The following is a 17,232-nucleotide window of genomic DNA, read 5'->3' on the forward strand; positions in this document are numbered from 1 at the left end:
CTTACCGTGTCTGTCCCATGCCTACATCTTACTGTGTGTGTCAGTGTCTGTCCCAGGCCTACATCTTACCGTGTCTGTCCCATGCCTACATCTTACTGTGTGTGTCAGTGTCTGTCCCAGGCCTACATCCTACCGTGTGTGTCAGTGTCTGTGCCAGGCCTACATCCAACTGTGTCGTTCCCCGTGTGTTGGTGTGTGTCCCAGGACTACATCTTACTGTGTGTTGGTGTGTGTCCCAGGCCTACATCTTACTGTGTGTTGGTGTGTGTCTCAGGCCTACATCTTACTGTGTGTGTCAGTGTCTGTGCCAGGCCTACATCCAACTGTGTCGTTCCCCGTGTGTTGGTGTGTGTCCCAGGACTACATCTTACTGTGTGTTGGTGTGTGTCCCAGGCCTACATCTTACTGTGTGTTGGTGTGTGTCACAGGCCTACATCTTACTGTGTGTGTCAGTGTCTGTCCCAGGCCTACATCCAGCCGTGTGTCAGTGTCTGTCCCAGGCCTACATCCAGCCGTGTGTCAGTGTCTGTCCCAGGCCTACATCTTACTGTGTGTCAGTGTCTGTCCCAGGCCTACATCTTACTGTGTGTCAGTGTCTGTCCCAGGCCTACATCTTACTGTGTGTGTCAGTGTCTGTCCCAGGCCTACATCTTACTGTGTGTCAGTGTCTGTCCCAGGCCTACATCTTACTGTGTGTGTCAGTGTCTGTCCCAGGCCTACATCTTACTGTGTGTCAGTGTCTGTCCCAGGCCTACATCTTACTGTAAGAGCTTGCGCAAGAAGTTGGAACGTAAGAAAGATACCCTTTCAAAAACTTGTAAGGGCGTAATAACTAGTTTGAAAAAGACCCAGAGAAACACATATATCTGACGAGGCTAAATCCTTTACGATTTTGGAATAATATGAGTTCAGAGAACTCAAAAATTATGAAAATGATAACACAAAAAATCTGAATGGCCGATGTATCATTTTTGAGTTAAGTTTACGTAAAAAAAATAATATATGTACTCAAATTTTCTTATGTAATCGGTTACATCAAAAGTTTTGAGTTCTCTGAACTTGTTCAGGTTTACAGTGCAGGCCTACATCTTACTGTGTGTCAGTGTCTGTCCCATGCCTACATCTTACTGTGTGTTGGTGTCTGTGCCAGACCTACATCTTACTGTGTGTTGGTGTCTGTGCCAGACCTACATCCAGCCGAGTGTTTCAGTGTCGGTCCCAGGCCTACATCAAGCCGTTTGTTGGTGTCTGTGCCAGACCTACATCTTACTGTGTGTTGGTGTCTGTCCCAGACCTACATCCAGCCGTGTGTGTCAGTGTCGGTCCCAGGCCTACATCCAGCCGTTTGTTGGTGTCTGTGCCAGGCCTACATCTTACTGTGTGTTGGTGTGTGTCCCAGGCCTACATCCATACCCGTGTGTTGGTGTGTGTCCCAGGCCTACTTCTTACTGTGTGTTGGTGTCTGTCCGAGGCCTACATCCAGCTGTGTGCAAAAGCTTACTATGACTAGTTTTGGTACCATCTTCAAATTCATTTTGATATCATATGGTCATGTGAAGGACAGAGATGAATACCTCTGTCTTCCTCACTAGCATCCAGGATATGCCCTATGTAGTTTTGCCCTGTGTCACAGGCTGGTACACCCCGCAAAAATGGAAGAAAAGCTTTCACACGCATGACATTGCCAGCTAAACTGCCAAAAGACACCCGTTAGTGTGTTGGTAAGCTTCTATTAGTGTCAGCTGGGCTGTTGGAGGTGTTTGCAAGGATTTTGCATGCCTTTTAGGTAGTTAGATTACTAGTTTTGGAACAGAACTCCATATTGCTGCTTTAAAAATTCCTCAACCTCAAATTGAACGAGGGTGTTGAATGTTAAACCACAGCACTCATCTTAGTAGGCACCTCACCCCCATCAGGATGGGCAGGTGAATGTCTACAACAGAACAGAGTGTGCAAAACAGTCTTACATTATTTTATAAACAATGAATTGATATTTCAAATATTGTTCAGGTTCTTTATCATAGTTTCTCTACACGAATATCTTCAAAAACGTAATACACTAAGTATTCTGGACCTGTGTGTGCACACAGACACAACAACAAATCTTTGCACACGCAAACACACATACACACACACACACACACACACACACAGCCTCTGCTCAGACCGCCTGCCACTTGGATGGTAGGCGTAGAGTCGTTTGTGGGCCCTGTGCCAAACGTCTGAGGACGGGCTCTCCTTTATTCGTCTGCTGGATCAGTGATGAATACTAATTGCCCCGGGCGCGCTCAGTGGAAACTGGCTGCTTTGTGATTCTAATGAAGGGAGAGCCTGCTGTCTGTATGCACAGTATTGGGCTCAGGTTGCTTGGCCTGGGCTCCAGGGAGAGAGTGTTGTCTCCGTGGCACGGTAAGACTTTTTTTAGCTTGTGCACCAGTAACAAACTCACTATTGGAAGGCAGTAACAATGTTATGTTTTGAATTTACGGTGCACGAATGTTCAAAACTTTCCAATGGGCATCAGTAGCAGATAGACCCCACAGGAGCAAAACTAAAAGAAAATTTAAAAAAAGTGAAAAATATTAGTATGTTTGGGCTGTACTTTACATTTAAGATGAAATATGATCCTCCCTGTAAAAATTCACTTTAACATAACAAACTAGGAAAGCTGTTAACATCCTCTGAACTCAGCATGTATTAGAGAAGGCTGCGATGTACCTCACAGTCTGGAAACTCCATGAAATTAAGAACAGCTTTTTGATCTCGATATCTAAATGTAGAGATTTAATCATTTTTATTAAACAATTCATTATTGAAACATACTCTGTATTGTTTCTCTATCTAACTGTAATGTTAATTTGTAACTGTTAATACATACATAAGACCTTTTATATCTTTCATACTATAAAATGTAAAATGTATCTATTTTACATTTATGGAACGTTTACTTATTTATCTATCTATGTCTCTTTACAAGTATTTGTAACCCTCCCCCCCCCCTTTATTTCCCTTCTTTCCTACTGTGAGGCGCATTGTGTTACCTTTGTGTATGAAATGCGCCGTACAAATAAAGTTTGATTTGATTTGATTTGATTTGATAAACCAGATGTATACCCTCCAATTAGCGGCCTACAGGTCATTCATTGACATAATTGACCATAATGTCGATATAATTAGTCCAAGTGTCTGCAGAGTCCAGTGAAACTCTGTTAATGGACCTTGTAATAATAATAATAATAATAGTAATTCATTTTATTTATATAGCACACTTTAACAAACAGGGAAGTCTCAAGGTGCTTTACAAAGCAATCAAACAGTGTCACAATCAGGACAGGTGATAATAATAAATCAAAATCATAAATCAAAGACAGTTAAAGGAAAAAAAAAAGAAGGCATTCAAAATAAAAAACAACACAAAAACCAAGACCTTAGTGGAAGGCAGAGATCAAAAGGTGAGTTTTTAGTTTAGACTTGAAGTCACTGAGGGAATCTAAGGCCCGTATCCTCTTCGGGAGATTATTCCATAGGTGACCACAGCTTGCCGAGGAATGCTTGTCCCTCTCGAATGAGTGTTTTGTAGCGGGGCAAGTAAGTTCAAATTAAACAACCATGTCTCTACTTCTTATCTGCTTGGTGTTCACCATCACAGAGAGGACTCGTGCACTGCAGATAGCAGCTACACAGCCTCATGGCTACAAGCAAGCATGAGCTAGCACTAGCATGCACCACACACTCACACACACACACACACTTACACACACACACACATAACGACACACACACACACACACACACACAGACACACACACACACACACACACACACACAGACATACATGACGGACACACACAAACACAGACACTCACACACACACAGCTGTTACACACGCTTGGCTCCGAGCATGAGCAACACGAAGGGGAGGCCACACGTAGTTATAATGATATAAGGTGAATTTAAGGACGTACAAAAACGTTAGTATTATGAAGATGAAATAAAAGTGCAATGCAAGTGTATGTCTGGGGGGTTGTATGCAAGCAAAACGCAGACGGAGAGAGGAAGCCCATCTGACTTGAGAAGCCAAGGCCTTCTAACGCTCCGTTAGTGAGTTCTTCTAACGCTCCTCTCCATTAGTGACGCTTTCTAACGTTCCATAAGTGACGCCTTCTAACGTTCCATTAGTGATGCCTTCTAACGTTCCATAAGTGATGCCTTCTAACGTTCCATAAGTGATGCCTTCTAACGTTCCATAAGTGATGCCTTCTAACGTTCCATAAGTGACGCCTTCTAAAGTTCCTCTCCGTTAGTGACGCCTTCTAACGTTCCATAAGTGATGCCTTCTAACGTTCCATAAGTGACGCCTTCTAACATTCCTCTCCGTTAGTGATGCCTTCTAACGTTCCATAAGTGACGCCTTCTAACGTTCCTCTCCGTTAGTGATGCCTTCTAACGTTCCTCTCCGTTAGTGACGCCTTCTAAAGTTCCGTAAGTGATGCCTTCTAACGTTCCTCTCCGTTAGTGACGCCTTCTAAAGTTCCGTAAGTGATGCCTTCTAACGTTCCTCTCCGTTAGTGACGCCTTCTAAACTTCCATAAGTGACGCCTTCTAACGTTACATAAGTGATGCCTTCTAACGTTCCTCTCCGTTAGTGACGCCTTCTAACGTTCCTCTCCGTTAGTGACGCCTTCTAAAGTTCCGTAAGTGATGCCTTCTAACGTTCCTCTATGTTAGTGACGCTTTCTAACGTTCCATAAGTGACGCCTTCTAAAGTTCCGTAAGTGATGCCTTCTAACGTTCCTCTCCGTTAGTGACGCTTTCTAACGTTCCATAAGTGACGCCTTCTAAAGTTCCATAAGTGACGCCTTCTAACGTTCCATAAGTGATGCCTTCTAATGTTCCTCTCCGTTAGTGACACCTTCTAACGTTCCTCTCCGTTAGTGACGCCTTCTAAAGTTCCGTAAGTGATGCCTTCTAACGTTCCTCTCCGTTAGTGACGCCTTCTAAAGTTCCGTAAGTGATGCCTTCTAACGTTCCTCTCCGTTAGTGATGCCTTCTAACGTTCCTCTCCGTTAGTGACGCCTTCTAAAGTTCCGTAAGTGATGCCTTCTAACGTTCCTCTATGTTAGTGACGCTTTCTAACGTTCCATAAGTGACGCCTTCTAAAGTTCCGTAAGTGATGCCTTCTAACGTTCCTCTCCGTTAGTGACGCTTTCTAACGTTCCATAAGTGACGCCTTCTAAAGTTCCATAAGTGACGCCTTCTAACGTTCCATAAGTGATGCCTTCTAATGTTCCTCTCCGTTAGTGACGCCTTCTAACGTTCCTCTCCGTTAGTGACGCCTTCTAAAGTTCCGTAAGTGATGCCTTCTAACGTTCCTCTCCGTTAGTGACGCCTTCTAAAGTTCCGTAAGTGATGCCTTCTAACGTTCCTCTCCGTTAGTGATGCCTTCTAACGTTCCTCTCCGTTAGTGACGCCTTCTAAAGTTCCGTAAGTGATGCCTTCTAACGTTCCTCTCCGTTAGTGACGCCTTCTAAAGTTCCATAAGTGACGCCTTCTAACGTTCCATAAGTGATGCCTTCTAACGTTCCTCTCCGTTAGTGACGCCTTCTAAAGTTCCGTAAGTGACGCCTTCTAACGTTCCTCTCCGTTGGTGACGCCTTCTGACGTTCCATAAGTGATGCCTTCTAAAATTCCTTTCCATTAGTACGTCCTTCTAGGAGTGGCAGTTTAGGTAGAGAAGTCGATTAGTAATCAGAAGGTTGCTAGTTCGATTCCCTGTCGAAGCATCCTTGCAAGGCACTGAATCCCTAATTGCTGATGTGCAATGTGCAAATGTAATAAATGTGTATACATGTGTAAGTTGCTTTGGATATAAGCGTCTGCTAAATGACTAAATGTAACACACACACAGAATGGACACTCACAAAAGCACATGTACATTAAGTTTCTCCTTCAACCTATTTCTACTTTAGACTGATCAAGTCAAATCAATTAAAAACGTTCTTAGCACTTCTCAAATGATACAGGTTATTTAGACTTCAGCCTTTCTTCCAATAAAATAAAATTGATTAACTCTTGTATCAATACCATGAACATGTTTCCCACCACTGTGTAGGGGGCTTTACAGACACACACCTCAGTTAACCTTTCGTGCAAAATTCAATACATCCACCAAAACACAACACATGCCACGGTAACTTTAGCATATGTTCTCTCTCAGAGTACAATGACCTACAAAACAGTAAAAACTTGAAGCATTGCCAATTGCATGTATAAAATGGTGCTGTGTCCTACAGTTTGGCATAGATGTTGCTTTGAAAAAAGAGAAAAAACACACACAGACAAACATTTCTTTGGACTACAGTAATAAAGATTGTAATATTACAGTAAACACATCATTCTAAAATGCTGCCATCTGTTTCATTACAGCCATATGCTAAAATTGCACGTGTTGCTGCACTATATAGGCTTACTTCATTACAACAAAAAGGCATTACTGTAATATGCTACGTATTTACTGTAGTATTTCCAATGCAGTAAATTACATACGTCAACCCAATATAATGAGATGCAGTCTACCAAAGTACTGCAACACCACTAGAAGTCAGCTGTAGCCCTAATGCTGATCTATTCTGTCCACTGCATTTGGTGTCAAACTTTTACATGTTACGGTAACATTCACCTCTGCATTGCATCTTGCAAATACGTCAATCCAAGCCCAGTATCTAAATTGCATTCTTCAATCACGGTCTTTCACAAAGCCTATTATGTCTTACCAAAAGAGCAGCACTGTAATAGTGGAAACAACTCGCCAGGAATAGTAACATTCTATAGAGATAGTAAGAAGTCTGCAAGCCAAAAAAATATATAATCTAAATAAACTTTCTGCTAAAATAAGAATGCTTTTTCTTATTCAATCATACAACTTAATTTTCTGTCTAAATACAGCATCTTTCCATCTACAGTGATCATAATTACTGTAAGTTAGGTTTTGAACTGAAAGTGAACTGTTTTGAAAAGAGTATCTAAAAGTCATAAAAAAAAAGGCTTTAGTTGCACAGTGTTCTGCTGGTATTGAACATTGACTGGGACAGGTATCCATGAATTTTGGAAGAAGAAGTCATTGACTTAATTTGTATCTAAGCATAGGGGCAAGTATACACAGTTTGGTTCACATCGTCTACTATTTTTATCAAGTAAAAGCACTTTGAGCTGCATTATTTTGCATGAAAGGTGCTATATAAATAAAGTGTTATTATTATTATTATTATTATTATTATAATTATTATTATTAATAATAAGTACACTTCTGAAATCATGTACACTTTCTAAGTAAGGGTATTTTATTTTTAAACGGATAGCCAAGATGTTCAGAACTGATTGAGTAGCCTTGTGTTTTTTATAAATGTATATATGTTTTAATGTATGCTGCATGTTGTCTTGCAGAACCGCCGTTTACTGTAAGCCTCCAACCACGTTACCTTAAAGCCTTTGACCTGATGTGGTGGACAGGAAGCGCTAAAAAAAGATTGCAATCGAGTGACACTTTAGCCCTGGAAACACAAGCATGTTAGTCTGATCATCAGAGATGTGTGTGTTCCTACACACACACACACACACACACACACACACACTCATCAGAGATACAACACAGTGGAACGTTTGTGGCCAGAGGGCCACTGGCACCATATGAACAGTTTGTACCAGTTTGCTGAGTGTGTTTCTGGTTCATGGAAAGTGTTCTCACCTGCTACCGAGGTCTGAGGTTAGCGACGTGTGACATGCAGTGGTGCAGATAGGATTTTTGAACTGGGGGGGACGCTAACATCGCCTTATCAGCTGTGCAGAGTTATTAACTGATGATTGTGGCCTTACGTAGGGAGAGTGGTGGGGACGGATCGGGGTCACTATCAATCTGGGGGGGACATGTCCCCCCCGTCCCCAGTGCAATCTGCGCCCTTGGTGACATGGTCATCAGCTGAAAGATGGGTAGTCTAAACTAAGCCACAACAACATGACTTGAGAGGCATAGCAGAAAATGAAGATATGATGCCCTCTATGACAATGGATTTATATACCATTGAACAAGAAAGGGTAGACATTAGCATATACAGTATGTAAGTATGTAACTGTATGTACAGTAAGACTGTGATGTATGGCAGAGCAGTGCGTAATATGACCGCCGCACGCAGTGTGATAATGAGCATGGACGGATTATGCAGTCAAGGGCCCATGGGCATGAAAGCCTCCTGGGCCCATCGACTCCCGGGCGCTCACAGGGTGCACACACAGCACACACACACACACACACACAGTAGCTGTGTCTGTTCATCTTGTTCCGGGCCCAGCATGCCACACACACACACACACACACACACACACACACACACACACTCACACACACACACAGCTGTTACACGCGCTTGGCTCCGAGCATTAGCAATACGAAGGGGAGGACACACGAAGTTATAATGATATAAGGTGAATTTAAGAACGTACAAAAACTTTAGTAATATGAAGATGAAATAAAAGTGCAATGCAAGTGTATGTAATGTTCTTAGAAGTGAAGAGTAATGTGCTCTGTTCCCTTGGTCCTGGGTACATCTCTGGCAGCATGTACACAAACACACACACACACACACACACGTAAAGATCTTAGAAGTGAAGAGTAATGTGCTCTGCTCTCTTGGTCCTGGATGCATCTCTGGCAGCATGTACACACACACACACACACACACACACACACACACACACACAATCTCTGGCAGCAGCACTTTGAATGAGCTGCAGCTGTTTAATGATAAGAGACCATTACAGTATTCCACCTGTATCTCTCCATTCTCAGTTCACTTTAGGCTAATTATTGGTGTACGGGCTATCTAGCTCAGGTGCTATGTTGTCCTGTCAGTCAATGTTGTTTTTGACATCAACATTATTCAATACATTGAGTGCACACCCAATGTACATACCCATGCTCAATGATTAACCTCAAGTTTTACTTCTTGAAATAGTTAAGAAGCCTAGATTTGAGAGTTTAGAGCTTTTTTATCTGGGTGTGTGCGTCTACCTCCTTTGTGTGAACTGTGCAGCACTGATCGGACCAAACATGAGCGCCAGATCTAAGCCACTTGCATGCAGGCCAGAGGCCTTTGTATCCCTTTGTGTATTGTTAGGGGCCTTTTAGGGTGTTCGAAGATATTTTTCCGTTCCAAGAAAAGTGTGTAATTGAATGTTGCAGTGTATATGAATTGTCAGTTGCAGTGCCCCCTATTCACAACACTCTACAGCATTTAGTGGGCATCCAAAGATGAGGCAGCGTGTCAAATGTCAGAGAAGTTTGTGCCTTTACGTCACAGGAGAGTGCCTAGCCAAGCGCTCGATCTTTGCATTGAACATTATTCTGTAAGTGGCGCAACTCCACACATGCGCTATTGCACAAGTGCTTTAGGCTTACCCCACTTCAGGGGACGCTAGCACACACCTCATGTTCCAGTTATCAGTCGTGTGGGGCTACATTCAGGCGTAGTTTCATGTGGATCCCTGAGGCGTATGATATCGCTGCAGCGGCGGTCATAGGAAGACCTCATGTCAGAGCACCCTTTTATCTGTCTTTAACCCCCCCCCCCCCCCCCTCCCCAGTACGGTTCAGATATAGAGAGTTAATAAGAAGCCACTTATAGCTGTAAAATGGACTTAATCATTTCACATCACACTGTGTCCTTACTACAAGGCACCTAATCAAGAACTTAACAATGTAAGTCCTTATGTATGTAAGTATGTATTTTTACGTGTTACGAATTCTTATTTTTAGTATCAAGCTCATATTAACTTCAGTCATTTCAATACAAAGAGGGGCTGATTTAATTATCCTTTTTTTAAACGCCAGCAAGCACGACGTGTAACACCAGTACGACCGTACTCCTGGGTGGTCAAGTCAATGGAAAGTACAGATGCACCACTATACAGACAGTGCACAGGAAGTAAAGTATAGCGACTTCCTGTTCACAGAAGCCAGAGGGGTACAGTACCTCAAAGCAGTGTGTGTGTGTGTGTGTGTGTGACGAATGTGTTATATGTGTGGTGTGGAAAATTGTAGTTTGTTGCCGTGTGTTAAATGCATTAAGGCTTTGCAGGTCATCCACAGCTCACCTGTCTTTTTTTTCAACTGCTAGGAGGAACCTGACAAAGCTTTCGCTGCTGCTCAGCCACATGCTGTGTGAGCTGCAGGCCTTGTTTCCAGAGGGGAAGTTTCAAGGTGACACCTACAGACTGACAAAATCTGAGGCTGGGAATTTTTGGAGGAAAGCCTTTGGGAATAAGTGAGTTCAAAACAGTACTATTAAAATAGTTATGTTCATAACATAAAGATCCTCTAAGGCGATGACAGAGACTGCAAATTGAATGATATGAATGAAATGGGACTGAATTACAGTAATATTGCTTGACATATTCACAGTTTTCCACTGTGAAGAGCAAGCCTGTCTGTGGTTTTCTCTCTAGACAGTGAAAAACTTGTACTTCTTTTGTATCTTTACCATTCTATTATCAATAAAAAAATGTATTAAAAAAACCCGACAAGCCTGCACTGTAACACGTGACCCTGTTGTGTCTCTGGTTCTCTTGTAGATGCATCGTGCAGTGGCCCACCTTTAAGCAACACCTGAGGAGAGTGCACAGCTTCGAGGAGGGCATGGAGGCGATGGCTCTGAAGTCTACCGTGGACCTCACCTGTAACGATCACGTCTCCGTCTTTGAGTTTGACCTCTTCACCAGACTCTTTCAGGTTCAACTGAGATTCATTGTCCCTTATTCTGTCTACTACTAAGGACTTCTGATTTTTGCATATGTAGTCACACACATACACACACATATTTGCACACAAGAACACACACATGCACGGACACACACACACACACACACACACGCACACACACACACACACACACACACACACACACACACACACACACACACACACACACACACACACACACATCTCTCTCTCCACCCTCCTTTTGTTGTGATGAATTATAAAAAAAATTGAATGTCTCATCTCCCATTCTTCTCCACTCGTGTTCTCCTATCATCTCTTGTCTTGTCAGCCCTGGCCCACCTTGCTAAGAAACTGGAACCAGCTCGCTGTCACTCACCCTGGTTACATGGCCTTCTTGACCTATGACCAGGTCAGAGCACGTCTGCACAACTACCAGCACCGCCCTGGGAGGTGAGGAGAGGTCTGGGCGGGGTGCTGTGGGGTGGGGGGGTTGGGGGGATGCTTGGGGTTAGGAGAGGTCTGGGCGGGGTGCCGTGGGGTGGGGTGGGGGTGGTGGGGGGATGCTTGGGGTTAGGAGAGGGCATGATGGGCTTGGTTACCGTAGTTATGAGAGATTCAAGAGCAGAGCTGGTAAATCTTCATTGGGTGCATTTCTTTGAAAGACTGACAACAAATTTGGACATTGTGTATGTAATATACATTTTGGTCATAGTTTTAGGTCATTGTAGAAGTTGTGATGTTCTGTTTATTCTCATCACGGAGAGCAGAGTCTTTTGTGTTATATAAGAAAATATTTTAGACCAAGTAATTAAGTGTGATGTATATTGATAAACTGTATATATCACTATATATATATGTATGGGCTGCTCTTATATGCTCATCTGTTTGTGTGACAATAAGTGTGACACAGACAAGCCATCTGCTCTGAATGTCTCCCCTCAGCTACATCTTCCGTCTGAGCTGCACGCGGATGGGGCAGTGGGCCATTGGCCACGTGGCCCATGATGGGAGCATAGTGCAGACCATCCCCCAGAATACACCACTGTACCAGGCTCTGCTGCAGGGCTTCAGAGAGGGCTGGTGAGTGTGTGGCATAACATGAAAGCAACCCTAAGCATACAGACACAGACACACACACGCATACACACACACACACACACACACACACACACACACACCAACACACGCGGCACACATGTGCACACACACACACATACACACACACACACCAACACACGCGCGCACATACGCACACACACACACACACACACACACACACACACACACACACACACACACACACACACACAGACACAGACACGCACACACATATGCACACACACACACCATCACACACGCGCGCACATACACACACAACAGACACACATTGATAGCACATAGAATAAACTCTTTTTTGGTTTCCTTCTCTGTAGCTGGAACCGGGGCCTGGCCCCAGTCAAGCCTGAATTAGAGAATTTTGAAATGGAATACAATAAAACTCAATTTTCGATTTTATTATGTCAAGAAACACTCTTTAGTTTGACCCTGTTAAAATATGGTTATTACTACTAAGGATAAACGTGTGGCACATTTTTTTCTAGTTAATGTTTCTTGCAATGGACAGTTTTGGTCTAACCCCAATGCATTCTTTGAGTACAGCTACTTGTATCCTGATGGGCGTGATCTGAACCCTGACCTTTCTTGTCTGTGTGAACCTACACCAAGGGGCAAAGTGAGAGTCTCAGAGGTACAGAACTTCAAAAACGTTCTAGAACTTCAAAAACGTTCTAGACTATCACCAGCCACCCACACATAGCAGGCTTTCACGATGTGTGCTGTGACTATATTTAGTTTACTGGGTTGCCATATGCTCTGTGTTGCTACTGAAGTTAAGAAAAACAGTTCCTCAGAGTGTGCTTCAGACAGGAGGTTTGGATGTAACTTCTCAAAGTGCCTCCGATTAAAGATGTATTCTGCGATTCTGATGATTGGTTGGAATTGTAAAGGGCTCGTATATTTGTTTCACATTTACAGCACCTGAACTGTGTACAGATTTTTTTTGAAACACACACACTGAATGGAAACCTACATTGTAAGGAGCAATTTTACACAAAAGTGTGTGGCATTAGAATCGCAGACTGCAGCTTTAAATAGCACAAAACAGCACTTATGTTGATATTTCAACATATAGTTTTGAGACTGGAAGGAGTCCAAAGCAAGCAACTGCTAAATAGCATAGTAGGTTAGGCAGAGTAGGTTTGTGTAGGTGCTAATAAAAGTACATTACACTAAACGTTGCATTTCTTGACAGCCATTTAACGAAGAGTCTTAAATCGTTCCCTTGTACTCCTGGACTATTTTATATGCATAATTATTTATTTTATTTTTGTATATAATTTTTCCCAATGTATTTACTCTCATTGTACCCTCGGCACCATTGAAAATGAGGATCTTATTCCTCAATGTGTCTTCCGAGGCCTAAATAAATACATCAATCAATCTATCAATTAAAATGTATGTATCCATTAAAAGTTAGCGTGCTACATGTTAGCGTGCTCCATGAGTAAGTTCCTCCTCTCCAACCCCCATTGTAGGAGCAGTATGAGCTGTACTGTGAGATCGGCAGCACTTTCCAGCTGTGTAAGATCTGCACAGAAAGGGACAAAGACACACGCATCCAGCCCTGTGGCCACCTCCTGTGCCAGCCCTGCCTTACTGGCTGGCAGGTATGAATATGCTTACACCGTAAATAATAAATAATAAAATTGTCTAAAGGTGCTTTACAGAGCAAGCAAGCCCTGGAGAAGCTCTCTGTTGACAGGAAGCAACCTTGAGCAGAACCGCGGCTCAAATGGGGGTGGGGGTGTGTGGGGGGGGTCTGCTTCAAGCCGGCCGGGTAAAGAGGTAATTTCCTGTTTGTGATTACGTCAGCAAACGGTTGCAGAATGACATACTTCACAGTAAACAATAATCCTGTCTGACTTTTTGAGCTAGCAGGTGATTCTACCAGGTGCCTAGCTCTTAGTTTGGCTCCTTGCTAGATTACCTCTAACATATACTGACATGTGTGTAAGATAACCTCTAAAAGGTTTAATCTCTTTGAAGGGAAATGTTTCCGGTAGATATAAGGTAAGTTTCCAGTAGATGTAAGGTACAGTGGTACACTGGGCCACAGATTGTTCCAGAGGCTGTAAACAGATGCGTATCTCCTTAAGATGTCCTTGCCCAGTTTAATCAGTGTGACGAAAAACAGCAGAGGATGCAGAGGATGCAGTCTCAGCAGTCAACAATGCATCTGTGTATCTCTGTGATTTACAGTGCTGTGTGAATGAGCTGCATCTTTGGCGCCTTGACTTTGCAAGAGGCCTTCCCCGTCTGACTGAGTATTACTGACTTCAATGAATCAGTAATGACATCATGCCACTTCGTCCTATTAACTGGCGTTTGGTAGACAGACTGAGGTCAGGTTAAAATGTTGTGTCAAAATGCTGAGATACAAAAAATAAAGATCAGACATCTATGAGAACAACAGAGTAACAGCCGCTCTGCAGGATGATGTATGTAATCCTTTGTGTGTGGTTCACCAATGGAGATTTCGCTGATTAACCAGATTACTGTGTGGAAAAACTGTTTGCACTTGTAAAGCATCTTCTGTAAGCTACAGCATACAAGGGGACTCTCACCAAAATCAGATGGTCTCCACACTAGTTTTTTTTTTGTTGCCTTAAGCAGTGGGTCTGTCCCCTGTGTTGGACTCCAGAGACTGATAAGCGCAGCGTGTCATTGTTGTGTGTAGCACACGGAGGGCTGTTTGGCAACACGAGCTGAGCTGTGGCTTCTCGCTTCCTGTGTGAGCTCAATCGTGTGTGTCCTCCTCTGAGTCTCTCACAGCAGGTTTTTCCACCACTTTGCAACAGGTCACACACTGGCTGTACTGTCATAGATCAGAAATCTTCTTAAATAAAAGTAATGTGTGAATTAAGCATGAGGCCAATAACACATTGGCTGTACTGTCGTAGGTCCTTAAAAAAAAAGTATAGTGTGAATTAAGCATGAGGCCAATAAGTCATTGGCTGTACTGTCGTAGGTCCTTATCAGAAAGCTTCTCAAAGAAAAGTAAATTGTGAATTAAGTATGGGGCCAATAACTCATCAAATGCCTTATCATGCAAAATGTAATGAAATGAAAGATATAAGTTTACAACTTGCTGTGTGTGTATTTGCATACGAAACAGGAAAACAGATTAATTGCTTTGGTTTGCATTAGACCGTGACATGGCCAACACTGAAACACGCATCCCCATGACAACTCAGTTTGTTGATACTGAAAACCAGAGTGTCACTAAGCCTGTATGACACCAAGGGAACAACCCTCTACATGTGGCCTTTGAATGCTTTACAACTGTCTAGAATTTATTACATTTCAATCAAACATTAAAAACGTGTTACCTATGCTAACAACAATAGCAGACCTGCGATGTCTTCCAGTAAAATACATTTGCCACATGAATTATTACATGTGAATACTAATGAGGGGGGGGGGGGGGGGGGGCATGATGGTCCACTGATGCTCTGTAGTGGAGTCCTATACACTGGTCTGACACACACTCTGTAGTGGAGGCCTAGTTACTGGTCTGACAGCTGCCTCTGTAGTGAAGTCCTATACACTGGTCTGACAGCTGCCTGTCCACGTCACTGATGCTCTGTAGTGGAGGTCTAGTTACTGGTCTGACAGCTGCCTGTCCTCCTCACTGATGCTCTGTAGTAGAGTCCTAGTTACTGGTCTGACAGCTGCCTCTGCAGTGGAGGTCTAGTTACTGGTCTGACAGCTGCCTGTCCACGTCACTGATGCTCTGTAGTGGAGGCTTAGTCACTGGTCTGACAGCTGCCTCTGTAGTAGAGTCCTAGTTACTGGTCTGACAGCTGCCTCTGTAGTGGAGGTCTAGTTACTGGTCTGACAGCTGCCTCTGTAGTGGAGGTCTAGTTACTGGTCTGACAGCTGCCTCTGTAGTGGAGTCCTAGTTACTGGTCTGACAGCTGCCTCTGGAGTGGAGTCCTAGTCACTGGTCTGACAGCTGCCTGTCCACGTCACTGATGCTCTGTAGTGGAGGTCTAGTTACTGGTCTGACAGCTGCCTGTCCACGTCACTGATGCTCTGTAGTGGAGTCCTAGTTACTGGTCTGACAGCTGCCTCTGCAGTGGAGGTCTAGTCACTGGTCTGACAGCTGCCTCTGTAGTGGAGGTCTAGTCACTGGTCTGACAGCTGCCTCTGCAGTGGAGGTCTAGTCACTGGTCTGACAGCTGCCTCTGTAGTGAAGTCCTATACACTGGTCTGACAGCTGCCTGTCCTCCTGCAGAAGTCAGATGGGCACTCCTGTCCTTACTGCCGCTGTGACATCCGAGGCACGGAGTCGGTCCTCATCGAGCCTTACCTGCCAGCGGGGGGCGCTGTGGGCATAGAGGAGCCTGAGGATGAAGACGAGGAAGACCACGAGGATGTGGAGCAAGTCATGAAAAATCTGGCCTTCATGAAAAAGGTTTGTCCAACATTTGTTAACTTACCCATGCTTCCCCCCCCCCCCCCCCCCCCCCCCCCAAATAAAAAAATAACAATCAGGACATACATTTGGTTGGCACAAGAAACACAAAACTGTACATCAAAGGGTAATGACTGTGTGCAAATGAGCTTCAGATGATGCATGTTGAACCTCTGGTCGTTTGTTTTCCACAGAAGGTGTCAGAGGACTATCAGACCCCCAGCAGACCCGTGGACGCTAGTCTCATGCCGCCTCCACTGCCGCCGAAGCTCAGCGCATCGTCTCCATGCTCCTCGCCACGACTCCTCCCTCGGTCCCCATTGGCTAATGCACACGCCAATCAATCACTCAGCCAACCAGTAAGCTTGCAACATGCTAGTCTTAGGTGTAGGTAGATATCTATTCTGGCAAAAGTGTTCAGTGTTTTTGTTTGGTGGTTTAATAATAAGCACCAATAATAATGTCCAATGTTTTGCTTTTAATTTATTTTAAAACACAGTTTACAGACACAAATTAAACATACATTTAAAATAAAATGAAAAAATGCAAAGGTTAAAAAACTATTTTCACTTTGTTCACTATCAGCAGAGCACTGATCAGAGCAGGAAGTCATCTGCAAAGAAGTAAGAGCCAAATCCTCACTTCACCTTCAACTACTTCCTGAATGTTATCTGTGTTCAGATTCACACTGAAAAGATACTAGATGACTGAAAGGTTACACAACGCTTACTAAGTCACATACTGTAATCGGATCAAACAACGGAAACTTAACAGTTATGGTACAAGTTTATTGTTCGGGTCCTCAGACAGCTGTCATGCTAACATGTTTCAGAAGCCAGCAGGAAGCGACCTGCAGAGGAGTAGAGGTGCATTCTGGGAGCTCTTTTGCCCCATACGTCCGCTCACCCTCCCACAGGTGAATTGA

The 17,232-nt window shown here is 43.7% G+C and overlaps 1 protein-coding gene across 1 annotated transcript in view; it reads left to right on the top strand.

Annotated features, from left to right (window-relative positions):
* Positions 1–17,232, top strand: part of cblc (Cbl proto-oncogene C, E3 ubiquitin protein ligase) — a gene marked incomplete at both ends in the record, with an annotated part of 18,890 nt that extends 1,658 nt beyond the window's left edge. Inside the window, 9 exons of the mRNA XM_080858134.1 lie at positions 10,170–10,316; positions 10,624–10,780; positions 11,100–11,221; positions 11,714–11,851; positions 12,431–12,518; positions 13,366–13,497; positions 16,128–16,307; positions 16,502–16,666; positions 17,224–17,232. Coding sequence (XP_080714260.1) covers positions 10,170–10,316; positions 10,624–10,780; positions 11,100–11,221; positions 11,714–11,851; positions 12,431–12,518; positions 13,366–13,497; positions 16,128–16,307; positions 16,502–16,666; positions 17,224–17,232 — 1,138 coding nt within the window. The remainder of the gene's footprint in view (positions 1–10,169; positions 10,317–10,623; positions 10,781–11,099; positions 11,222–11,713; positions 11,852–12,430; positions 12,519–13,365; positions 13,498–16,127; positions 16,308–16,501; positions 16,667–17,223) is intronic.

Source organism: Sprattus sprattus (assembly GCF_963457725.1).
Source record: "Sprattus sprattus genome assembly, chromosome: 19".
NCBI lineage: Eukaryota > Metazoa > Chordata > Actinopteri > Clupeiformes > Clupeidae > Sprattus > Sprattus sprattus.